The 24,899-nt window shown below is 33.8% G+C and overlaps 5 protein-coding genes across 12 annotated transcripts; 3 read left to right on the top strand and 2 right to left on the bottom strand.

The window, feature by feature from the left end:
• Positions 1-241: 241 nt before the first annotated feature.
• Positions 242-2,051, top strand: LOC114873868 (probable dimethyladenosine transferase). The gene is made up of 5 exons (XM_029182621.2): positions 242-387; positions 488-854; positions 1,018-1,363; positions 1,445-1,551; positions 1,627-2,051. Exons 1-5 carry the CDS (start codon positions 330-332, stop codon positions 1,667-1,669), a joined length of 921 nt encoding a protein of 306 aa, XP_029038454.1. The 5' UTR covers positions 242-329; the 3' UTR covers positions 1,670-2,051.
• On the bottom strand, positions 1,602-6,251 carry LOC114873861 (E3 ubiquitin-protein ligase Topors-like). Of its 5 annotated transcripts, none has more exons than XM_029182601.2 (8): positions 6,160-6,251; positions 5,801-5,994; positions 4,991-5,417; positions 4,674-4,907; positions 4,331-4,605; positions 4,098-4,256; positions 3,817-4,030; positions 1,602-3,739 (listed from the first exon to the last, which is right to left on the bottom strand). In XM_029182601.2, the coding sequence occupies exons 3-8, from the start codon at positions 5,374-5,376 to the stop codon at positions 2,701-2,703; spliced, it is 2,307 nt and encodes a 768-aa protein (XP_029038434.1). In that variant the 5' UTR covers positions 5,377-5,417; positions 5,801-5,994; positions 6,160-6,251; the 3' UTR covers positions 1,602-2,700. The 5 variants fall into 5 exon arrangements, with proteins under 5 accessions (XP_029038434.1, XP_029038437.1, XP_029038433.1 ...); XM_029182604.2 differs by having other exon boundaries at positions 5,943-5,994; XM_029182600.2 differs by having other exon boundaries at positions 6,086-6,177.
• LOC114873863 (SET and MYND domain-containing protein 4-like) lies at positions 6,240-8,997 on the top strand. 2 transcript variants are annotated; one of them, XM_046287537.1, is made up of 6 exons: positions 6,240-6,322; positions 6,579-8,027; positions 8,086-8,363; positions 8,436-8,594; positions 8,671-8,811; positions 8,895-8,997. In XM_046287537.1, exons 2-6 carry the CDS (start codon positions 6,950-6,952, stop codon positions 8,988-8,990), a joined length of 1,752 nt encoding a protein of 583 aa, XP_046143493.1. In that variant the 5' UTR covers positions 6,240-6,322; positions 6,579-6,949; the 3' UTR covers positions 8,991-8,997. The 2 variants fall into 2 exon arrangements, with proteins under 2 accessions (XP_046143493.1, XP_029038441.2); XM_029182608.2 differs by having other exon boundaries at positions 8,892-8,997.
• Positions 8,998-9,081: 84 nt separating this feature from the next.
• Positions 9,082-14,023, top strand: LOC114873862 (SET and MYND domain-containing protein 4-like). 3 transcript variants are annotated; one of them, XM_046287316.1, is made up of 7 exons: positions 9,082-9,459; positions 9,545-9,703; positions 11,511-12,855; positions 12,913-13,190; positions 13,263-13,421; positions 13,497-13,637; positions 13,714-14,023. In XM_046287316.1, the coding sequence occupies exons 3-7, from the start codon at positions 11,772-11,774 to the stop codon at positions 13,948-13,950; spliced, it is 1,899 nt and encodes a 632-aa protein (XP_046143272.1). In that variant the 5' UTR covers positions 9,082-9,459; positions 9,545-9,703; positions 11,511-11,771; the 3' UTR covers positions 13,951-14,023. The 3 variants fall into 3 exon arrangements, with proteins under 3 accessions (XP_046143272.1, XP_046143273.1, XP_029038440.2); XM_046287317.1 differs by having other exon boundaries at positions 9,121-9,141; positions 9,289-9,703; XM_029182607.2 differs by lacking the exons at positions 9,082-9,459; positions 9,545-9,703 and having other exon boundaries at positions 11,550-12,855; positions 13,717-14,023.
• Positions 14,024-14,114: 91 nt separating this feature from the next.
• Positions 14,115-21,839, bottom strand: LOC114873865 (protein 5NUC-like). The gene is given in 10 exon segments (XM_046287318.1): positions 14,115-14,383; positions 14,450-14,641; positions 14,700-14,827; positions 14,830-14,886; positions 14,889-15,040; positions 15,042-15,133; positions 16,181-16,780; positions 17,235-17,466; positions 18,483-18,656; positions 21,673-21,839. Coding segments are annotated over 9 exon segments (1,662 nt in total). The 5' UTR covers positions 18,608-18,656; positions 21,673-21,839; the 3' UTR covers positions 14,115-14,299.
• Positions 21,840-24,899: the final 3,060 nt, after the last annotated feature.

Raw genomic sequence — 24,899 nt, 5'->3', positions numbered from 1 at the left:
AGAAGAATAAAAAGTATGGAAATAATGTAAGGAAACAACATGTAACGAGCAAAGGAAAAACGTAACACGAAAAGCAGAATAATGTAAATTGAAAATGGCGCGGGAAAGGATTGGCAGCAATGCCAACCTTGTAGACGCGCGTGGCCGACCAGTGCCGACAACTTTTCGGTGGGTAAAAAGGGACAGATTCAAAGTCCCTAGGGTACGCCACCTCTAAATGGGGAAATCTGTATGGGTTATACTTTGTTATTTTTATTATTCGCACGTGACTGTTGTGTCACACATTAATTGTTAGTTGTGTTTAGTATATTGTTTAAAACGATTACAAAATGCCGAAAGTACGTAGTCAAAAAACATCCCGTGTTCACACAGAAGTTGCAAAACAGGGTATGAGATATGTATATTTATTTTTTTAACTATGCAAGAAACTTATTAACTAATGAGCCGTATAATATGTATTATTCCTTATAATTTCATTGTGAAACAGGAATCCTGTTTAATAAGGATATCGGACAACATATTTTGAAAAATCCACTTGTAATACAGAGTATGGTCGAGAAGGCTGCAGTTAGACCAACAGATGTTATATTAGAAATAGGTCCTGGTACAGGTAATATGACAGTAAAACTATTGGACAAAGCTAAAAAAGTAATAGCATGCGAAGTGGATACTCGAATGGTGGCTGAATTACAAAAGCGTGTACAGGGCACTCCATACCAGTCAAAATTGCAAATTATGATAGGAGATGTTTTGAAAACCGAATTGCCGTTCTTTGATTTGTGCGTTGCCAATATACCATACCAAATATCATCCCCATTAGTATTTAAATTACTTCTGCATAGACCGTTATTTAGGTAAGTTTATTTAAAAAATTCAATTTAGCATTACTGAAAGATTATAGGATGTTTTACAAGCATAATACAGTAATGTAACGTAGTTTTAAAGATTTTATGCCAATTTCTGAAATACAGGAGGCACAAGAGGAAATGGACTTGATTAGCAGATTATTTTCTACAGATGTGCAGTACTTATGTTTCAAAGAGAATTTGCCGAACGTTTAGTGGCAAAACCAGGAGATAAACTATACTGTCGTCTAAGTATAAATACTCAGTTGTTGGCACGGATAGATTTGCTGATGAAAGTGGGAAAAAATAACTTCAGGCCACCACCAAAAGTAGAATCAAGTGTAGTTAGGATAGAACCACGTAATCCACCACCGCCGATTAATTATCAGGAATGGGACGGTTTAACGCGAATCGCGTTCGTGAGAAAAAATAAAACTCTTGCAGCAGCATTTAAACAAACTACGGTGTTAACGATGTTAGAAAAAAATTATAAACTTCATTGCAGTTTAAATAACAAGGTAATTGTAAAGGCGTTAAATGTAAGAAGGGGATACTTTTAGACATTTAATAATGCTTTTTCTTTTTCATGCATTATGTAGCCGGCACCTGAAGGATTTGATATTAAAGAATTGGCGAGCAAAATTTTACAAAAAGTAGGGGCGGAAAACAAACGTGCCAGAACTATGGATATAGACGATTTTATCAGGTGAATAAATATTTTACTAATATTTATGGTAGCGTACTTATTTATGATAGTTACGTAATAAAATGTTTATTTCAGCATTTTACACGCATTTAACACGGAAGGAGTGCATTTTACATAATTCAATTTTTAATTTTTGTAAAAAAAAAAACAGCGTAAACGCTATATATAAATCGAAATATGTAATATCCGCGAATAAAGTAAATTTGTTTAAATAATACAAAATTAATGTCCTGAATTAAATTTAACATCCACGCCACAAGTATGTAGTGTTTAAAGAAAAATGGAAGAATTACTATTTATCCACTGTAAATCAATCATTTTACGATTTACATGTAACATGTATCATTGAGACTTAACATTCTTAAATCTGCGTATTTTACAAAAAACCATCCATGTAAACTTTTAATTAAATTATTTGTTCCTAACATACATGTATATTTACAAACATTCTTTGGGAATTAAAATCGTAAAGAAATATACTCAACTTTATTGTACAATTATGAAGGTTATGGTGAGATATATACTACATTTACCTTTATATGTACCATGTTTTAGCTTTCCTTCAAATATCATTTCAAATTTCGAATAATAATTTTCAATGAAATTGGTTATTATTTTACTCAATCAGTTTACACTGTGTAAAAAAATCATAAATAGAATCTATTACTTAATGTCAGTATTTCTATACACAGCTTTTACCTATATATTTTGTTTATAAAACAAATGGAAGCCATTTTTATATAAAACGTAAAGGAACGAAACATTATTATTCCGTTTAATACAGTACACTTATATTTAAAAGTTTTCATCTACTTTTGTTATGACTTAAAAGAAATTTGAATAATCAGAAACAAATTCAGTATGCTTCATCGTTGTTTGCAGTGTCTGCACACATCAATATTAAAAAAAAAAAAAAATTCGTCAGATATTTTCAATTAAATGACGTTACCTATGACGCCATTTCTGAATTCGGATTAATTATCGATCAAATGCATCTTTATTCTTATTGGTTTTGATTTGATTTTACCCTGAGATCTCATGTAACTCCATGCAACTATTGCAGGACATGCATGTTTTCTTCTCTCTTTTTTTAATCCTTTAGTTGAATTATTTTTCGAATCGGAATGTTTTAACATGGCATGTTAATTCTTAAACGGGATGTCGTCGAGTTAATCGTGATCGATTTGATGAACTACGTGTTCTACTGTTTGATCGTTTCTTCTTCTTGCTTTTATGTCTATTTTTATGCTTTGATTTCTTTTTATGTGTGTACGATTTACTTGAATAATTACTGCACTGACTATGGGATCTATAATGATCGTCGTCAAAGTCTGTACTACTCAGAGCTCCTTCTCTGCTTTTAGATTTAAATTCACGTTCCTTCCTTGATACAGCCCAGTAACTTTTCCGAGAATCATCGTCTTCGCTGTCTCGTTGTGAATCTCGTCGTTTCGAATTTAATTTTTTCCCTTGTTGCGACGTGTACGAAGATGCACTACTACTTCGCGACGGTGATCGTCTGTTATCCTTGTATCTTGATTCTTTTCGATGGGATTCCTTTGTATCTGATACTTGTCTTGATTTACCCCTAGTTCTAGTCACTTTTTCGTTTCTACTAGGCTCGAAGTCACTCGAACTGGTTACGTATTTTCTTTTAGATCTCCTTATCGTACGAGATCTTGTATTCTTAGTAGTTTCATCGTAATCGGAGCTGCTATTACTGCTGGACGATTCGTCGTCCGTATATCGGTTTTCTTTCTTAATCAAATCTTTACGAACGCGTACCATGCTTTTCATAGAACGCTGCGGGGTCCTCGACTTCTTCTCATCGATCGCTTTTGATTCGGTTTCGTTTGAACTCGAATCGCTGCTACTGATCATCCTTTTCTTCATCGTGCGCTGAATATTTCTTCTGGTTCCTTTCTTTCTAGAATCACTTTCTCCGGAACTTGATAAATTTCTACTTGCTCGGTTACGAACTCTCGTTTCTCTTGATCGGTTTCGTTTCTTAGCGGTTGTACTTCTTCTAGACTTTTTAGCACGGCTTTGATACTTTCTGCTTCTTCTACAAATATAATCATTGTCCGAATCCGTCTCACTTTCAGTAGACGATGTACTAGATGCTCTTTTCTTGATCTCATGAGATGTACTGGGTTGGGTGTTGTCTTCGAAATAAGCAGACGAGGGTCTGGTAAAAATATTAAGTTAGTTTATAAATTTCACTTTGATTATAATTCATTTCAAAGTGAGATGTTTGTTACTCACTGTGGATGGTCATTTGGTACATGAGAAACATTTATTTCTTCAGGATCGGATGACACTAATTCTATAATTTCTGGTGTTCTTTCGTGACGAGGTTTCACATATCCAATTACCTCGCAATCGTCCGACGCGGAAGAATCAGAGGAAATAGTCAATATATCCGGTGGCGCATTATACGGAATATCTAATTGAAACGTTTGTGCCACAGTACTCGGGCCTATATAATTAAATAAATATTTTATAATTATAATGTAAAGCGATTAAAGATTAAATAAAAAATTTACCAGGAATACTAATCCCATGGGGTCCTACACTAGGCATCTCTGTGTTCATTCTAAGGTCGATCGCTTCATCAAGAACTCGAACATCTGAATCATCAGAACTACTACTATTACTACTAGATGCAGGAGATATAATATTTGATAGATATTCATTTGACAATCCTATAATAAATATAATTAGTTTCATCTAATATTAAAGTGTCATATACGATACATAAGACAAAAATATTGTATACCTTGTGGTAAATAAGTTACAGATTGGTCGTATCCAACCAAATCAAAATTAGTTCGTGCATAATTAAGTAGTTCGTGTACAAAGTGATCGGTGAAGGTATTGAAATGAGGACGAACTAAGTCTCGAAATTCTGGGCTTCTAATATCAAATTCAGTGAGAGCCTCCAATATAATTCTTAATACATATGCAACATGCGAAGGATTGTTATTAAGAAGTAACACTTGCAATTCGCGATTGAGCCATGGTATAAGTCGATTTAATTCTCTTGGCTCTCTCCTGTAAACAGAATAAAATAACATTGTGAAAAATTGACCTGTAATAGGAGAAATATACGAACAACTTACCGATAGAATTCAGCGCTACATTCTCGAAAACGGCCAAATACATCTCTTAACGCAGTAGCCCAAATCCCGTGCCTATAAATGGTACGACGATAATCGGTTGGATTTGCTCGCCTGCGTAAGCGTTCTTCCATCGAAACTCGTGGTGCTATACTTGGCAACTGTTCCCTTCTTGCAACCTGTTCTGGATTAAGGACTATTTCGTGAGGACGTCGATGGTGTCCAGTCATTGTTGTCCTAAAATGATCAAAATTATTTATAAATGCTACTCATTTAAAAGTTGCTGTTAATTTAGATTAAATCTTATATGTAATATATACCTATAATGGAAACGGGTGCCTACATCCCCAGTGTAACCCAATTCAAAATTAAGATCCAAAGTAGCCAATTCTCTAGGTACATGATACTGATCGTAATCTTCTTCTGATCTAACATTGTGTATGATCGATTTGAAGGTCTGTTTACATAATGGACATTCCGTCTTTATTTTAGACCACTGAAGCAAACAAGTGAAACAGAACTGATGGAGACAACTATCCGTGAACGATGTGTTCACTAGCTTGCCCAAGCAAATACTACAATTCGGAGGAGGTGAGACTGCACCATCGCTCCGATCGCTGCTATCCGGATTCTGTATAGGTGCTTCTGATTTAATAGATTCTTCTGCACCAGCAGCAGAATCTTTTATTTCTAAAGGACCTTCCATTATGCGTTAATGCATTTGTCCATTTATTAGAAGAAATTTTCCTAAAACATATTACATTATATGTATTACTAAAATGAAATTTTATTTCCATGTTTATATATAATTTAAATATTTCTGTTACTTCTTTATTGTTCACAAATGAAATACATTATAACCAAAAACAACTCAAACAAAATAGGTAAAAATTTATACAACACTGTACAAGTTGCATAGAATTTGAAGGCTACAATACTTTAATGTAGAAAATATTATTGAATGTCAATACAGAATCCAATAGAATTTTTATATACTGACTTCATAAGAAATATTGCACCATTATAGCTCACAGATTTTTACTCAGAATGATCTTTAGATTCTTTAAGATATTATATCTATGAAACTGTGATGCACTTTTTAAAAAATGTACTAAAAAAAATACAATTACCTAGTATTTGATCTTTTAAGTTTCACGTAAAATAATAGTTAGCGACAAACAGAAAATTAATTATAAATCTTGTTATCTACGTATTCGTAGAATTCATGATATTTACGAAATTGTAGTATTAACAGGCAAAAATTTTTTCAACCTTGAAATCCGATGAGAAATGATAAGATCGAGTCAATCTTTCAGTCTATTTTCTAAAAGAAAAAAAAAGATACGTCACACGTAACAGAAAGAAGCATACAATATAAAGCTGTTTGATAATCGGTACGTTTCCATTTTATTCACCTTGTTATTGATCATCGATGTCACTATTTTTTTTTTCTTACAAATTGCATACTTTAATTGATACAATTCCTTACCTTTAAGAAACACGGAAACAAATTTAATAGTGGGATTAATATGCAAAATAATATCTCGATAAAGCTATCTTTTTTCAGAAACAGTACTCTTGCTGTAGTCCATGATCACAAAGCGGAAACTGGTATAGCATAATGCCATGAATGAGACAGATATTAACCGAAGGTAAGAAAGAATTACTTCTCATCAGTGATACCCCTCCATAAAAATTCCTAGCATTAACAGAAATGCACAGTGGTATTTAGTTACCGTAATAATTTTTTTGGATTATACGTATCATATTTCCATCTTCTAGCATTAATTATTTACATTATCTATTGCGTTATATTATTCTTTATTGATATGCTATATCTGTTAACTTAATGGTGCTACAAAACAGTGCATCCAATACTTCAATACTTAATTTCTAACTGATTTGTAGGATTCCTTCACAACATTTACAAGAGTTTCTTTGTCCCCCTGTGGCTGGGGGGGTTTCGAATACAGCCACGGTATGCCCTGCCTGTCGTAGGAGGCGACTAAAAGGGGCCGCAAGCGAAAGGAGTGAATGCTAAAAGTATTGTGCAACAAAATGTGAAACGAAATGTGAAAAGGACGTAATGTAAATTTGAAAATGGCGCGCACAAGGATTAGCAGTGATGCCAATCTTGTCGGCGCGCATGGCCGACAATTTTCGGTAGGCATATAGGGACTGCTTGTGCCTAGAGTACGGCCGCCGCTATGCGCCGCTATGAAAAGGGGAAAACTGTAAGGGTTTCTTTGCAATTTTTTTGTATCTCTAGTCACTGATATATGCAAGAAGAAATGTATGAATTGTTGGCTTTATTACAAGTAAAACTATGTGCTGCAGATAAGTATGAAGATGTATTTAATGAATTCAAAACTTTACACGCAAATGAGGAACGTGTAAAATTTATTCTTAAACTTATGCTAGAATATGGTATGATTCCACAAGTATGTCCAGATAGCAAAAATGCAGAGAAATCTACAGAATTAAGAGAACAAGGAAATAAAAAATATATGTCAAAATCATTAACAAGCTCTCTGTGTATCGATGCACTAAAATTGTATTCAAAAAGTATAGCGTATGCACCTTGTACATCTGAACAACTTGCATTGGCGTATGCTAATAGATCTGCTGTTCTAAAAAAAATACATAAATACAAAGAATGTATTGAAGACATAGATAGAGCATTAGCCTTACCATATCCAAATAATTTAAGAAGTAAATTATATTTAAGAAAAATTGAGTGTTTAAGTATATTAAAACATCCCAAAACAGAAGATGCTATTAAGGAAGCGCAAAATTGGCTGGACAGCATGTCCTTGGATGATGTCAGTCATAAAAAAACAAATAATATGTTCATTTCTGCCAAAAAAATATCAGTATCAAATACATCAAAAGAACAAAATATCGTAAAACAATCTCCTTTGCCTGAATTAAAGCAATGCAACATAGAAGTTCCTTGTGCCTCCAATGCGTTAACTATAAAATATAATCAAAAATATGGCAGACACATTGTAGCTACTCGTGACATAAATATTGGTGAAATAATTGCTATAGAAAAACCTTATTCGCTAATATTAAATCCTAACAATTTACAGACGCATTGTTCAAATTGCTTGGAAGTATGCTGGGCTAATATACCTTGTAACTATTGTACATATGCTATGTATTGTTCAGAAGAATGTAAAGCTTCAGACTGGAAAAAGTATCATGACATAGAATGTAAGGTATTTCCTTACCTTCTTAAAGTGAATTTTACACAACTTTATCTCTTAAGCCTAAGAGTTGCTATTCAGGCAATAAGAGAGAGCAATAACATACAGAACATAAAAGAAGAACTAAAAGAAGTTGAAAATTGTGATAGTAAGTATTTGGGATAATTTTGTAAAAAGTTATCGGTGATAATTATGTATTATTTTAGATCCTCGTACAAAGGGTTTTTCAAAGAATGGAACATTTGAAAGTGATGCATACAGAAGTGTATTAAGTTTGGTTACTAACGTTGAGAAACAGTCATTACAAGATCTCTTTACAAGATCTGCAGAAGCTAGTTTCACACTGTATTACCTAGCAATACGTACTGATATATTTGGAAGTTCAATGAAAGATTTATCTGAATTAATAGAAAACACTGATGCTATCTTTGTTGGGGGGCTTATACTAAGGCATCTGCAATTGATCCCTCCTAATGCTCATTCTGTAATATATACATATAATAAATTTGCGGCAAAGTTTATATTTATTAGTTAACAATTAAATTAATATTTATAGTTTACGGAAGAATATAAAATGGCTTCGGAAGACCGTGGTGGAGCACTTATGCCATTTCTTAGTCTGATTAATCACAGTTGTAACCCAAACATTCTAAGAGTTTCAAGACCTGGGCATATAATTGTTTATGCAATGTATCCTATCAAAAAAGATGAACAGGTACAAAAACGTATTTTGTGTACGACTATTTACGATGAATTTCATTTTTATTGATAAAACAATTAACTTTTACAAGATATTTGATAACTACGGTCAATTATATGCAATGGTACCAAAATCCATGAGGCACATGGAACTTCTAAAGCACTATTGCTTCACTTGTGATTGTGTAGCTTGTGTGGAGGACTGGCCATTATTTCATGAATTAAAATCTAAGGTGAGTTAATTAGTAATTAAGTACGTACCGAAAGACTTTCTTATATTTGCTATTAATTTCCATAATATTTCTCCATTTAGCAGGAACCCAATTTAGGAATAGAAGTTCTTCGCACGTTGCAAAATTATCCTAAATATGCTCGAATGGCGAAGAAGGAAATGTATTTACTAAAGATATGATAGATGATTTGTTACAAAGTGTCAACGAGTATATAACACGTTGCAAATGCTCACTGGCAGTGGCCGAGAATCAGAAATTTTTAAACGCGTCTATTCCTTAAGTGGAAACATATTTGATATTCCTGAACTATATGACATCAAACGCGCTCACGTAATGAAATGTTAATTTCTTTCTTTATGTTTTTTTAAAATTTTTATTTCTAATTCATTAACAGTTAAAATTTTTCTTTCATAACTAAATTTGAGGTAATGACAAAAGTAAAGTATGTATAAAAAACCTTTTGTATAAAATCTGTAGATTTAAATACTGATGATTTATTATTCAACGTATATCCTGCTGTTCCTACATTACAAACAGACAGCTGATTATTGATAACAAAGTATCACATTGCTCTCGCAGAATTTGAATCACAAAATTTGTATTTTGACAGAAACTAATAATTACACGTTTCTCTTTTACAATTAATTTGTAAGTTTTAAAACTTTTTATCACTAAAATTCTATTATTTGTAGATGTTCTCATTCAAATTACCTCGTGATTAATAATTCTACAGACACAAATTTAAGACACTCATTGAAGTAGCCAGTGGTAAAGCGGAACGTCAATGCTGATTGGGCGCCGTTGTCAACCGTTCGACCTAGAGATCTAGAGTGAAGTAAAATCGTCTCAGTCTTATACCGGCCGCTGAGAGGTGCGGGTCAACCAGTCAAAGGTAAGTATACTTCCAATAATTCACTACATCCCTCATGTCCCTGCATTTCTTGTGTCCATGCATTTTTTATATCCCCGCATTTCTTACATGTCTGCTTTCTTCATATCCCCGCATCCCTTACATCCTTGCATCTCTTGTATTACTGCAACCCTTATAATAAATATAATAATATAATATAACAAATATATTTATGGCCATTGGTTCGAGTAAAGGTAAGTGAAGGTAAGTAAAGGTAAGTAAAGCTTTGTGAGACCGCAACATTGTTGCAAACGAGCAACCCTGGTCTCACGTTTTTGAATTTTTGAATTTTTAGCCCTCTAGCGGGAAGAATGTGAACTAAATTTTCGATGTCTGATCAGCGCCATCTGGGGACGAGAAAGGGAACTAAATCTTGCAAATTTTTTGGCCCCCTAGCGGGAAAAATGTGAACTAAATTTTCGATGTCGGATCAGCGCCATCTGGGGACGAGAAAAGGAACTAAATCTTGCACAATTTTTGGCCCCCTAGCGGGAAAAATGTGAACTAAATTTTCGATGTCGGATCAGCGCCATCTGGGGACGAGAAAAGGAACTAAATCTTGCAAAATTTTTGGCCCCCTAGCGGGAAAAATGCGAACTAAATTTTCGATGTCGGATCAGCACCATCTGGGGGCGAGAAAAGGAACTAAATCTTGCAAGATTTTTGGCCCTCTAGCGGGAAAAATGTGAACTAAATTTTCGATGTCGGGTCAGCGCCATCTGGGGGCGAGAAAAGGAACTAAATCTTGCAAGATTTTTGGCCCTCTAGCGGGAAAAATGCGAACTAAAATTTCGATGTCGGATCCGCGCCCTCTGGTGGCGAGAAAAGGAACTAAATTTAGTACCATTGCTGCTGTCTGGTACCGGAATATAAGGGATGCCGAGATGTAAATGATAGATGAATGTAGAGGCTGGAGGAATGTAACTGATGCAGGATAGGGACCGATACAGGTGTATAACTGATGCAGGATAGGAAGCGATACAGGGATGTGAGGAATGCACAGGTGAAGGGGTTGCAGGGATAGAAGGAAATAAAATAAATAACTGCGAAGAGAGGCTTTGGTTCATAAAAAGAAATAAGATGATAAATAGCTGGGTAGGGTGGTCGCCGTGAGGTATATGTAGAGAAATAATATAATAAATAATTAGGATGCGTGGATTTGGTCCATAAAGAAGGATAAAATAATTAATAACTGGAGAAGGTGAAACTGGGCTCTTAAGGGAGGATAAAATAGTAAATAAAAGGGTTGGTCAGCCGAAGCCCAGAAGAGGGATAAAATCATAATTTTCATTCCTCCTTGATCAGCTTATTTAATAAGTAAAAAAAGATAAATAAAGTGAATTAAATAAATTCCGAAAGAAAATTAGAAGTATATGTACGTACGATAGATTGGTCTACACCCCTCGGCGGTCGCTATAAGACTGAGGAGGTCGCACCTCGTTCTGGGTCAAGCTTCTCATATTGAGTAATAATTATTGTGCTTTGAATTAAGTGTGGTTTTTATGTATATTATTTTTTTAATTTGTTAAAGATCAAACGGTTATTGAATGCTGTTTATATAAATAACTGAGAAAAGAAATTACGGGCATTAGATAAATAACTCAGAAATAAAATTGGGTAAATTAAATAAGAACTCGGTTGCTTTTTTAAAATGATTTATTTACCAAGGCACATGAAGTGAATACAAGATTGTCTTACAACTGTTTTAAGAATTTTTCAGTCTTGTGTTACATTTGATTGATTTATAAAAAAAATAGACTCGAAGGGAGTCAAAATTGTGTCATTTCAGTTGTCAGTGCGGTGTGGTAAAAGAGGGACTGATAAAACAAGGACGATTAACAAATCGATTGTGAGATATGACCTCATCCCCCGATGAGAGACTGTCGGCTGTCGGTCCGCGCAGTCTCTCATCGGTGTCTGATCTCATCTGGGGTGGGGTGTCTGATGAAACCCCGTTAAAAATCATTACCCTGCGAGAAGAAACGCATGTGCAGTCTGTTCAGTCTTGTTGCATCTGTAGTCACTGAATCACTGAATCACTGAATCACTGATGTATTTGCACGGCAAAATGGCAGAATCGCTGGGTTTATTAGAAGAAAATTTAATTCCGATACAAAGGTGTAAAGAAGTATTTAAAAAATTTAAAACTTTACACTCAAATGAGAACCGTGTAAAGTTTTTTCTTAAGCTTATGCTAAATTATGGTATGATTCCTCAAGTATGTCCAGATAGTAAAAATGCAGAAAAATCTACAGAATTAAGGAAACAAGGAAATGAAAAATATATGTCTAATTCATTAACAAACTATCTGTGTATCGATGTACTAAAACTGTATACAAAAAGTATAGCATATGCACCTTGTACATCTGAAGAACTTGCTTTGGCATATGCTAATAGATCTGCTGTTCTAAAACAAATACACAAATACAAAGAATGTATTGAAGACATAGATCGAGCATTAGCCTTACCATATCCAAATAATTTAAGAAGTAAATTATATTTTAGAAAAATTCAGTGTTTGAGTATATTAAAACATCCCAAAACAGAAGATGTTATTAAGGAAGCGCAAAATTGGCTGGACAGCATGTCTTTGGATGATATCAGTCATAAAAAAACAAATAATATGTTCATTTCTGCCAAAAAGATATCAGTATCAAATACATCAAATGAACAAAGTATCGTAAAACAATCACCATTGCCTGAATTAAAGCAATGCAACAAGGAAGTTCCTTGTGCCTCCGATGCGATAACTATAAAATATAATCAAAAATATGGCAGACACATTGTAGCTACTCGTGACATAAATATTGGTGAAATAATTGCTATAGAAAAACCTTATTCGCTAATATTAAATCCTAACAATTTACAGACGCATTGTTCAAATTGCTTGGAAGTATGCTGGGCTAATATACCTTGTAACTATTGTATATATGCTATGTATTGTTCAGAAGAATGTAAAGCTTTGGGCTGGACAAAATATCATGACATAGAATGTAAGGTATTTCCTTACCTTTTTAAAATTAATTTGGTGAAATATTATCAGTTTAGCGTAAGACTTGCTATTCAGGCTGTAAAAGAGAATAATAACATACAGAACTTAGAAGAAGAACTAAAAGAAGTTGAAAATTGTGATGGTAAGTATCTAGGATAATTTTGTAAAAATTATTGGTGATAATTATGTATTATTTTAGATCCTCGTACAAAGGGTTTTTCAAAGAATGGAACATTTGAAAGCGATGCATACAGAAGTGTATTAAGTTTGGTTACTAACGTTGAGAAACAGTCATTACAAGATCTTTTTAAAAGATCTGCAGAAGCTAGTTTCACACTGTATTACCTAGCAACACGTACTGATATATTTGGAAGTTCAATGAAAGATTTATCTGAATTAATAGAAAATACTGATGCTATCTTTGTTGGGGGGCTTATACTAAGGCATCTGCAGTTGATCCCTCCTAATGCTCATCCTGTAATATATACATATAATAAATTTGCGGCAAAGGTTATATTTATTATTTAATAATTAAATTAATATTTATAGTTTACGGAAGAATATAAAACGACTTCGGTAGCCCGTGGTGTAGCACTTACGCCATTTCTTAGTCTGTTTAATCACAGTTGCAACCCAAACATTCTAAGAGTTTCAAGGACTGCGCATATAGTTGTTTACTCAACGTATCCTATCAAAAAAGATGAACAGGTACAAAAATGTATTCTATGAACTATTACTTACGATGAGTTTCATTTTTATTGGTAAAATAATTAATTTTTCAAGATATTTGATACCTACGGTCACTTATATACAGAGCAACCAAAATCCATAAGGGACTTGGTACTTCTAACAAAGTTTAACTTCACTTGTGATTGTGTAGCTTGTACGGAGAACTGGCCATTATTTTCTGAATTAAAATTAAAGGTGAGTTAATTAATAATTAAGTATCGAAAGACTTTTTTATATTTGCTATTTATTTCCACAATATTTTTCCTTTTAGCAGCAATTGAATTTAGGAATAAATCCTCTTCTCACGTGGCAAAATTATCCTAAATATGCTCGAATGGCGAGAGAAGGAAATGTATTTAATAAGGATATGATAGATGATTTGTTGCAGATGTTTCAACTAGTATATAACACGTTGCAAATGCCTCACTGGGCAGTGGCCGAGATATCAGAAATTTTTAAACGTGTCTATTCCTTAAGTGGAAACAGGTTTGATATTCCTGAACTATAATATGTATCAAACGCGCTCACGTAATGAAATGTTAATTTCTTTCTTTACGTTTTCTTTTAATTTTTATTTCTAATTCATTAACAGTTAAAATTTTTCTCTCATAACTAAATGTGAGGTAGTGACAAAAGTAGAGTATGTATAAAAAACTCGATGTATAAAATCTATAGATGTAAATACTGAAGTATGATTATTCAACGTATATCCTACTATATCTATCTTACAAATAGACAGCTGATTATTGATAACAAAATCGTCAAACTGACGGGTTGATACATGTTGATAGAACCATTCTTTTTATCATTATTTTTATCATTATTTTTATCATTATTTCATCATTATTTCATTACTATTACATGACTGATCCTCCATTCAATGCCAGATGGACTGGGCTATGTGTCTTCAAGTATTCTACAAGTGCATCTGCTGTAGTAACCCTTTAACAAAATATATTGTTTCGTTATATAATTATCTCGAGGAGTGATATTATTATGAAAAACATACCAAGGGGTTGAGCCTTGAGATCTTTCAGCATATAATATCCATCACCACCGTTTTTCATAAAATCAAGTAGAAGTACATTATAAGTTTCATTCTTTTTAAGTTCACTATATGCTGGTATATTACAGAATGCACACTGTACTTGTACTGAAACTACTCTCGAATTCTTTGGTTTGGACAAATTATAAACTACCTGTAACAATGAGAAATAAATAAATTTTCAGTTGGTTTTCTCTTTTAATATGAAATACCTGAAGTCCAGAAACTTGTGTAAATGCACCAAATAGATTTGCAGTTGTATCCATCTCCAAGTTTTTGAACGCTCCATTCTAATACGGACAGAATGAGTCTCCAGTCATTGAAACTTTCATAATAGTATATGAAAAGGTAATACGCTAAGGACATCTCCCATAGTAATTTTGTCATCATTTGCCCGGTGATAGAAGTTCTGATGCTACCACCATTATGAAGAGCTATTGCCGCATCAGTCCAACCATTTCTGTCTGCATATTCTCCAACATTATAGTCAATCATAGCATCCGTGATTAGATTACCCAGATTGCATTCTTCGCGTCTGCATATTTTGCTATCCCTTCAAGAAGAACCCGAGTTTTTCCACCACCGTTAGACTGATATTATCAATGGCTCCTCTCATTTGTTCCAATTCATCCAAAACATCCTTTGCCTACATAAAATTGATCAATAGAAATTGTTAATAAAAGAAGATTATTAATATTATAGAAACTTGCAGAAGATTACAATTTAATTTATTAGACTCGTGCATTTGGTTCCTACAAATTTTCGTTTTTTGGCAATAGGATCATAGAATATTTAGAGGAGATTTTAGGACGGAGGATAGGCAAGGAAAATAATTTATTAATTTCATATAGTTATGTGCTCGTATTATATCAGCACCTTTTAGTAATAAGAGCGCATACATGCAAGAAAGTACTATGAAAGAGTTCGCGTGTGCAACTTTCGTTCATCCATGCGCCTCTGTCACTAAGAAAACTTCAAGTAACAGGAAAGTAGGAAATGATAGAGGTAAACGATAGAAAGCGAAAGTAGCTAGTCGATTATATGCGCGTATCACATTGCGCAGACAGGTAACAGGATCGTAGAATTTGAATTTAGACAGAAACTGTTAATTACACGTTTCTCTTTTACAATTAATTCGTAAATTTTAAAACTTTTTATCACTAACATTCTATTATTCGTAAATGTACTCATTCAAATTACCTCGTGATTAATAATTCTACATACACAAATACTTCACGACTGCAAATTGAGATTAGATTTAAAAAATCTCCAATCGATAATCGATAGTATCAAAAGAAGTATGATTATTAAAGTTTTTCAATTTATCTAAGTATAAATAGATACATGTAATAAAAAATAAAAAAGTGATATACTTTTGTCTGGCAATCGTCCAGGACGCTAGATCTTTAGGGGCGCCGCAGCCCGGTGTCCCTAGTATGCGAATATACCGATATTTTTTCATTGTCTCTTTTCTCTATCTACATCTCATATGTAATATTACATATATGCTATATATGCTGCGGCATTTACGTTTACATCTTCCCTGACGCGTTTTTTACCTATATACATATATTTTAATGGGCGCCACGATAATCTTGCCCAGGGCGCCAATATTGCTAAAACCGGCACTGGATACACGTTGACAGGACTTGATTTAAAGAAAAAGCGGGAAAAGCAAAACGTGAAAACTCACCTCCTCGATACTGCTGTCGACGAGTACAGGATTCCCTTTGATATTTGTCACTTCTCCCTTAGTGTCAAAGGTCACATTAAAATCTCCCATATACTTGGTGTACGCGTACGCTTGGACCACGTACACCTTTCTCCCGCTTTTCTGCTTTACTACCGTTGGATAGGGTCCCTCGGGAACTTCCAAATCGGGCTGTTTTCCGCTATAGAGGAAGGTGTTTGTATGTCCACCGATCACCAGATCGATGTCCTCCACTTCTCTGGCAATTCGTTTGTCCACCTCGAAGCCAGAGTGTCCCAGAGCGATTAATATATTGACGCCTTGTTCTTTCAACGCTTTCGCCTCTCTACGGACACTCGCCACTTCGTCCAAGATGATCACCTCTTCCGATCTGGAGATCAACGTCGTCTCTTGCGTCAAATAACCGATCACACCGATCTTTATATTGTTTACGACGAGTACCGTGCTGTTCAATAAATTTGTTGCAGCTAAATTCGGCTGTTTGCTTAGGTCCAGATTCGACGTTAGTATAGGGAACGTGGCGTTCTGAATGAAGGGTATCAGACCATCAACACCGTCGTCGAATTCGTGGTTGCCCAAACTCTGCACAAATCAGATGAATTTTACATCTGTTTTACAACTTTACATACTGATGGTAAGGTAGGTTTTGACTTTCGGGGCGAATATTAAAGTAAGATATTTCTATGGATTTTTATGATTTACCATGCAAATGTGAAATGGTAGGATCAAAAGAAACTGTATGGATACCGAATACAACGTTATCCTGTGAGCTCATCAAATTAAATGAATTGTTGAAGAAGCCTTACGGCGACATCCATGTTAACGAGTATGCTTCGATTCTCATTATAATAGATGACTAGCAGATTCGAAAGGACATTGTGAAAAATTTATTTTTACAGAAGCATCCTCGTTTACCTTGATAGGTAAAAGTACCAGGTGCAAAAAAGATAAATGTAAATAGATTATGGGAATTTTGTTAAATAAATAAATGTCTTATTAACATAAATAAATTTTGTTAAATAAATGTCTTATATACCGTTGCGTTTGGAGCCAGCAGGTTCAGGAACTTGGTTACCACTTTCCATTTGTACACATTGTACCAAATAGATCCTTGATAAGTATCCCCAGCATTCAGAAAGATAGTAGGGACTGGAGATTTTCGTGCTTCGCGTAGCAGGGTTGCTATTCTGGCGAATCCACCGTAACATTTTCCTGCTTTTGAATCGTTTGGTGAACAGACACCCGATACCTGCGACGTCTCCTCGAATCTGTAACAGATAGTATTATATAATTATTGAGAATTTAGGGATGGTAATTACTAGGAGGTAATACAAAGGATGGTAATCCTTTTCCTGGTAAGGAAATTTAGGTTAGATAACACTAGAAAATTCAGTGCTGAACGTTCAGAGGGTGCTCGTTATAATTTCCTTCTAATTATTCGACCAATTAAGTATAATTTCTCTTTCATGATAAATAAAATTTATTTTAAAGCGATATCCATGACGATTATTCAACGTTACAAAGTTATACACAATAATCACGAGTTTTTCTTCAAACTCCTACATATTTATCGACCCGCCCTGAATTAAATTTACTTCCGAGGCTCGTTAATCATCGCTCGGGATAAGAAACGAGAATAAAAATGGGCCGGAAAGCCATGAAACGTTGATCGAATTGCAAAATACGTTAAATTCATAAAAAAAATAAAAATAAAAAGAAAACGAGAAGTATAGAAGATAAACGATAGGAAAAGGTTGAACGTAATTTATAGAGGGCAGGAAATTCGTTTCAATTTGAAAAAGATACTTCTTCCACGCGATGTGATAAGCGATCGGGAATATAAATTAACATTGAATCGCTGATTGAGCGGCGTTAATTATCCTTAGCCTGTTCTTAATTAACGTTTGACTCTGCGACCATTAGCTGCATTCTAATCTATTCGATATTTAAATTAAACAACAGAAACTTGAAAAAAAAAAGAAGAATAGAAACTGATACTTTTACACGATAGCAGAATTGTAGAGTAATTAATCTTGTCACGTTATTCTCTTTTTAATTATCCTTACGTAAACATCGTTAAGCACCGTGGTCGATTAAAACATCGTGGGACATTTGTTAGCGACAAGAATTCATCAACTTTTGTTTTTGCACGAAGTAACAAGGAGTATAATAATTAATGAGGATTATTCAGAATATTTTGATAAATGGGAGATTAGCAGAATAATTCTCCACTGAATTCCTTTAAATTAATGAAAATTGGAATTAGAAAAGTTCAAGAGTTTACCTTGAGTGCATGTCGTTCGTATGAAGGATCCTCAGGGTGAGTCCCTCCTTCGTGGAAACAGGATTTCCAAGGACATGATTGGAGAACACCGGAATGGCGCAAATTATCATCCAAATCTTCAGCATTTTCTCTTCGTTACTCGAATTCTTCTTCCGGTTTCTTTATTTCTATTATCTGCCGTTTCAAACAATAACGAAAGGAAAATTGTTCAATACAGAAAAGACAAACCTATTATTCTTTCACTTCAAAGATAGCAGCTCTTAACAATTATTATTCTCGTTTAGCTGGCAGTTTAGAAGACTTGCAAATTCTTTTATCTTGCAAGCTGAAGGAAAAGAAAAAACACTGCAATCGATACTTTTATTTCTTTACCGTAATAAAAGCTAATTGTATTCTTTTCTTTTAAGTCGTTACTCATCGTTACGAAAGAAACTATTAACTTCTTCGAGACTCGTAGAAACGTCATCAGAAAGATTACGGTATGACATGACACGAATGCAAAAAAAAAGAACAGAAGCTACTGAATGTTACAAAATAAATTCACTGGTAAAAAAAAATTTATGATGTCAAGCTCCAAGTGGAACGGCAGTTAATAATTGAAATAATTTCTTGTGAAACACGCGCGATGCTGCCAGCAAGTCTTTCCAACTTTGATATTAACGTTATTTATAACTGATTAATTATCTAAACATCTTCCAATTAATCAAAATGATACGATAAGGAAAAATTTTCTTGAATTTATCAGTAACAAAAACATCCTTCGATGAAATTTTAAAAATAATTCCGCAGTGTTCTTTTTTTTCAGATTTATCATTCCCTCGCAATTATTTTTCGCAATTTTTTCTTCTGTCAGCAACAAGTGGTTGCGACCGAGGAATTTCTCAATGAATTTTTCAGTTGATTTTCTTTTTTATTTATTGCAAGCTGGCGAAAATTTCGCGAGCTCGAAACCCTGTGTAATCGAAATTAATATGAAATAGTAATAATGATCGATGAAATTTCGCTAATGGACGAATATTAGCAAAAAGGCATCGAGTATTTTTCAAAGAGTTATTGTCCGTTAAAAATTAGCGACCTTGCTGATAGAATCACGTAAAAAAGGAAAAGTTTTGCGTTACGTAATGATGATTCAATGATCGAAGGTGGAAAAATGTTAGTCCTTTCATCGAGTGGAAATTCAAGTTTCATTTGTTGTTTCGAGAATGGTATGCAAAGAAGGAATCGTACCTGATATAAGGTAAATTATTCGAATCGGTTGTTTAAATTACCTGTATTTACGTCACGTATGTGCTTACATTCCCGAAGCGGTTTGCACATTTGTTCTTATCTTCGAATATAACTCGTGTCTCTTGTATGTCAATTTATTGGTATTTCGATTTAATTTAGGGTTTCGAGCGAAAGATTCTCTGCAAATAAATGATAAATAATATATTTCTTTATCTGAGATTTCTGTATTCCCGAACCATTCTTCTGTATGCAAATATTTTAATAGGGCTTTTAATTACACTTCATCTGACTGTGTAAATAGTGAAATTTCAATTAATTATCAAGAAGATTTTGACAAATTTGAAATGAACAAATTTCAACTAGCCTGTGATGTATTTGCATTCCTGTGCACAGAGAAAACTGTAAATTCTAAAATTAGCATTTGACAATGGTATTCGAAATTGTTTATTCTCCTCAGTTGTTTAAACACTGTATTCGTAACGACCCTCGTAAATGACGATCGTGGCGATAAACGCGTTGATGGAGCAATGAAATCTTCGGAGAAGATGTACCTGTTTTTAAATAGAGACGGACACGTGCTGTTTGATTGCTTGAAATGGGGTTAAATTGGATAGCTATGTTTCATTGACACTCAGCTGAATAAGTTTCTTTTAAATCCAAATGATTTATGAATGAATCACGAAAGGCTGAAGAATTCTTTTTCAATTTTAGCAGAGATGCACCTGATTAGCATCGATGAAATTCGATTAATTAAACAGTGCATAGCATTTTAATAAAAGACATTCATCATTAATTTACACAGCTTCGGCTGAAGTATTTTCACCGAAAAAATTTGGGAATCGTTGATATAATTGGGACACGTTAATTTCGTGTCACTGCTGTTCTCATAAGAGCCATTCAAGATTCTTATCAGAATGTTCTATTTGCTTTTAAATTATACAATCACCTTAAATATTGTATTTATCAAGATATTTTTATCGTATGTTTCGTGGGTCAACGATATCTTCTGTGAATTAATTACACAATAGTACCGAGTTATAATTAATTAATGATCACTTCCGGCAAATTAAATTCTAAATTTAAATCTGTTAGTTTTTAATAAACGACTCATGGTCGAAAAACAAGCAGAGTGTAATCAATACCTAAAAAATTGACAAAAACAGAATTTAATTATTTTTATAAAAAACTATGTATCTCTGCCTGGACGTTGAAACGAGTTATAATTAATTAATAATCTCTTCTGGCAAATTAAATTCTAAATTTAAATCTGTTAATTTTTAATAAATAATTCATGGTCAAAGAACAAACAGAGTGTAATCAATACCTAAAAAATTAACAAAAAATTAATTTAATCATTTTTATAAGAAAATATGTATCACTGTCTGGTCGTTGAAACGAGTTATAATTAATTAATAATCTCTTCTGGCAAATTAAATTTTAAATTTAAATCTGTTAATTTTTAATAAATAATTCATGGTCAAAGAACAAACAGAGTGTAATCAATACCTAAAAAATGGACAAAAACTGAATTTAATTATTTTTATAAAAAACTATGTATCTCTGTCTGGTCGTTGAAACGAGTTATAATTAATTAATAATCTCTTCTGGCAAATTAAATTCTAAATTCAAATCTGTTAATTTTTAATAAACGACTCATGGTCGCAGAACAAGCAGAGTGTAATAATTAACACCTCCAAAATTAACAAAAAATTAATTTAATCATTTTTATAAGAAAATATGTATCTCTGATCGTTGAAACATTTCAGAATATAAAATGCTGTAAATCTATCTGCACGAGTTCCACGTGAAAGATGCTCGTAAACAATTGTTTACACAAGTGATATGAAAGTTTTGGCCGGCAATGAACGTAGAGCGAAGCATCGCCAAGCTACCTGAGCGCGATCTAAAAATATGTTCGATGCCCGCGAAGAAAAAGAGAGGTGTCTGGATTGCAATCACTCACTGGGTATGCAGACACGTCGACGGGCACAATGGTTACGGTGGGTCGATCGCACAATCGACCACCGACACCGGCGGGGATCGTCGGCTGCGCGAGGAGAAACGGCACGCGTTTATCAGACGCTAAAGCGAACCGATTTTGTCGAACGACGAACGACGACTGAACGCGATCGTCGAACGAAAAGCTCGAGTAACCTTCGTCTGTCCCCGATTTACTGGCGAACGCCGATTCGTGGATTTCAACGGGATCGGTCGCTAAACGAGCCATCCGAGCTTTTTTATACCAATGGACATATCGATTTCTTCGTGATCTAACAGTTAGACGATTTTCTACCCCTTTCCTTAATTAACGAATTCATTACTCGTGCCGGATTAACCCATTAACTGCCACGATCACCATTTCGGGATTTTGGAATTTTACTTATTATATTATATAACTTATCCGGGTAAAAATTAAAAAAAAAACATTTGGCAGTTAATGGGTTAAGGAAAGGTTTAACACTAGAATATTAGTTGAAAATAATACTATATATTAATAATAATATATATATCCATTCTTTATCTCGACAATAGGCAGCAAAAATACCTCGATAAAATTTATAATTTAAAATAAGAAACTGGAAAGCAGTCCATTTTGACCCCTTCGGTAGTTCTAGTGTAAAGAAGGCCTCCCAATTTCGAGGAGGTCCTTTTTCTTTACGATTAACTGTTAAGATAAATTTAACCCTTTCAATACAGCGAAAAACCCAGGAACAGTTATTCCTCCTCCAGGTGATTATTACGATGAAATAACTTTTCTGCCTGAAAGGCTGAAGGTCTTAGAGACGCGTAAACGACCCCATAACGACGCACCATCAATAACAATGATGTGACAAGCTTCATTGATGGGACAGCATATGTCCGTCCGGTGTGAAAGGGTTAAATTTTAAAATTAAAGAGAAGAGGAATATTAATCAGTTTCTAATAACTAAACGTTAATGGCGAAATGTTTCAACGACCAGAGATACATAGTTTCTTATAAAAATAATTAAATTAATTTTTTATTAATTTTGGAAATATTAGTTGTTTAATGAGTTGTTTATTAAAAATTAACAGATTTAAATTTAGAATTTAATTTGCCGGAAGAGATTATTAATTAATTATAACTTGTTTCAACGACCAGGCAGAGATACATAGTTTATTATAAAAATAATTAAATTAATCTTTTGTTAATTTTGGAAATATTAATTACACTCTGCTTGTTCTACGACAATGAGTTGTTTATTAAAAACTAACAGATTTAAATTTAGAATTTAATTTGCCGGAAGAGACCATAGTTTTAGTTATGGCGAATATTAGAATTTTTTTTTTTACTTAATGAACCTGCGATCGATAAAATTGATCAATTGGTGTACACTTGATTGGTGGATTTATAAAAATGACGGGTGAATTGGATCGTCTGTTAATAGGAAATAGTATCAGAAGTTGTTGAATAATTAATAAAGTTTCTTTGACACTTACCGAGTTTCGAATTAGGCATCGATCATTACACAAGAGCCGTCAAAACGAAATTGCGAGGACGAAGTACATATCCATAAATACGATCATAGTAATCGCGAAGGCTGGCCGCGATAGCGTGTTAAATTAAAACAGAAGGTGCTAGTTGAGATAAAATGATATCAGTTTCATTTTCCTCCAGACAGCTTACCTGCGTAATGACGGTAATCGTTTTACGCAAAAGTCACGAAAAATGTAATTCTACAAACATTTACCATCCGTCAGTTTACGTCGATGTTCCGAAAACAAATTACACTCTTTCTTTTTTTTTTCTTCTTTTTATATCATTACGAATACCGCGTTCGGTAACTGGAACAATGCCTTTCAATGTCGGCTTCTCGTTTTATCTCGACATTTTGAACGTGCTTGCTAGGAAACAATGATTGCTTTATCGTTTGATATCTCGGCATCGAATCGTTGATTAAATTCCTCGCAGGATGACGTTAGAAAAAAGAAATCAAATTCTCAGCTTGAAATTCGTCAAGTGATTTTTGAAAAATCGCAATAAAATCTTCGGGATAAATCAATGGAACGTATTTTTTTTTTAATCTTCGAACGATAAACCACGTGTCAGCCACGCGTCGGCGTCATAATTCGAATATAGAATAATTTTCTTGTCGAAATGCCAGGACGCCGACGCTCGGCGTATATCAGTTGCTCAAAACATGCGCTCAGTTGCATATGCATTCTCTTCGTTTGTTCAACAAACCCGTCGACTTTGAATATCGACGTCACGAGGTCTCTGTTGTGGCTTGTTTTCGACACTGACAAGACGATCGATAAGCAGATAAATGATTGTGTATTTAATGAAACTCTTCTGAAGAGTCTTAGAAATGATTTCGAATCGCTGGATTTCGTTTCAGGAAAGAAACTTTAGAATGAATTTTAAATGAACTTCCACGGTTAATAATGAGTCTCACTAGCGACAGCTGACTATCACGATACTTACGATAGTAATTTAAATAGTGATAGCCGTGAAATCTCCTGTGGATTATTGCATTCTCTTATCTTCCATAAAAGAAGATCGTAAAAGGCTTTGTACGATGAAGTCAACGTGATTGCAACAGCGATACAATATTCATTTTTCAATGTTTTCAATTATCTTCTATGTATTCTATATTTTTATAATGAGCGAGATTTCTCTGCTAGAAGAAAAGAAATCGAAGCAAATAGCGAAGGATTTTATTCAAGTGTTACAAAGTTAATTAAATCCATAATTGCTTGCAATACCGAGTGGAATATTTTCCTCTATTGATTTTCTATCAATACGATTTATCGAGATAGAGAACAGGTTCGTCATGCTAATCGTGGCTCATTTCCGTTTCAATACGAGGTCTTTTTTTTTTCTAAATATATTGTGGAAATCTTTTAAAATCGTTCGAAGGTGGATAAGTTACGTACATTCTGTAACTTGTATTCTTAGTTTGCGTAGGAAGTAAAATATACAACATTTGAAACTCGTTCGAGGATAATTATGCACATTGCCGATACCAAATCTTGAATATTAATTGGCGAATAAATTATTTAAAGCAGCTGCGTGATCAAATGATTGCGTTTAAGTTTTCACATGATTTCCTTATCATATTATGGACTGAAATTCTAGGTATAAGATACTTTTGTCGTTTTCGTTATTAAAGTGTGTTTGTGATACTAAAAATAACTCGATTGCAATTAAGGTAATTAGAGTTTTTATAT

The sequence above is a fragment of the Osmia bicornis genome, chromosome 10, assembly GCF_907164935.1.
Source record: "Osmia bicornis bicornis chromosome 10, iOsmBic2.1, whole genome shotgun sequence".
NCBI classification, from domain to species: domain Eukaryota; kingdom Metazoa; phylum Arthropoda; class Insecta; order Hymenoptera; family Megachilidae; genus Osmia; species Osmia bicornis.
This window is presented reverse-complemented; position numbering and strand designations above follow the sequence as displayed.

Bases quoted from the DNA above. Each gene is read 5' to 3' on its own strand.
- LOC114873868 (XM_029182621.2), top strand. From the start codon at position 330: ATGCCGAAAGTACGTAGTCAAAAAACATCCCGTGTTCACACAGAAGTT. The intron at 1,364-1,444 runs GTAATTGTAAAG...TGCATTATGTAG, and splicing joins ATTGCAGTTTAAATAACAAG to CCGGCACCTGAAGGATTTGA. The intron at 1,552-1,626 runs GTGAATAAATAT...TGTTTATTTCAG, and splicing joins GATATAGACGATTTTATCAG to CATTTTACACGCATTTAACA.
- LOC114873861 (XM_029182601.2), bottom strand. From the start codon at position 5,376: ATGGAAGGTCCTTTAGAAATAAAAGATTCTGCTGCTGGTGCAGAAGAA. The intron at 4,606-4,673 runs GTAAGTTGTTCG...TTCTGTTTACAG, and splicing joins TGTAGCGCTGAATTCTATCG to GAGAGAGCCAAGAGAATTAA. The intron at 4,031-4,097 runs GTAAATTTTTTA...TTAATTATATAG, and splicing joins CCATGGGATTAGTATTCCTG to GCCCGAGTACTGTGGCACAA.
- LOC114873863 (XM_029182608.2), top strand. From the start codon at position 6,950: ATGCAAGAAGAAATGTATGAATTGTTGGCTTTATTACAAGTAAAACTA. The intron at 8,364-8,435 runs GTAATATATACA...TAATATTTATAG, and splicing joins TCCCTCCTAATGCTCATTCT to TTTACGGAAGAATATAAAAT. The intron at 8,812-8,891 runs GTGAGTTAATTA...TTCTCCATTTAG, and splicing joins TTCATGAATTAAAATCTAAG to CAGGAACCCAATTTAGGAAT.
- LOC114873862 (XM_046287316.1), top strand. From the start codon at position 11,772: ATGTATTTGCACGGCAAAATGGCAGAATCGCTGGGTTTATTAGAAGAA. The intron at 12,856-12,912 runs GTAAGTATCTAG...GTATTATTTTAG, and splicing joins AGAAGTTGAAAATTGTGATG to ATCCTCGTACAAAGGGTTTT. The intron at 13,422-13,496 runs GTACAAAAATGT...TAATTTTTCAAG, and splicing joins CTATCAAAAAAGATGAACAG to ATATTTGATACCTACGGTCA.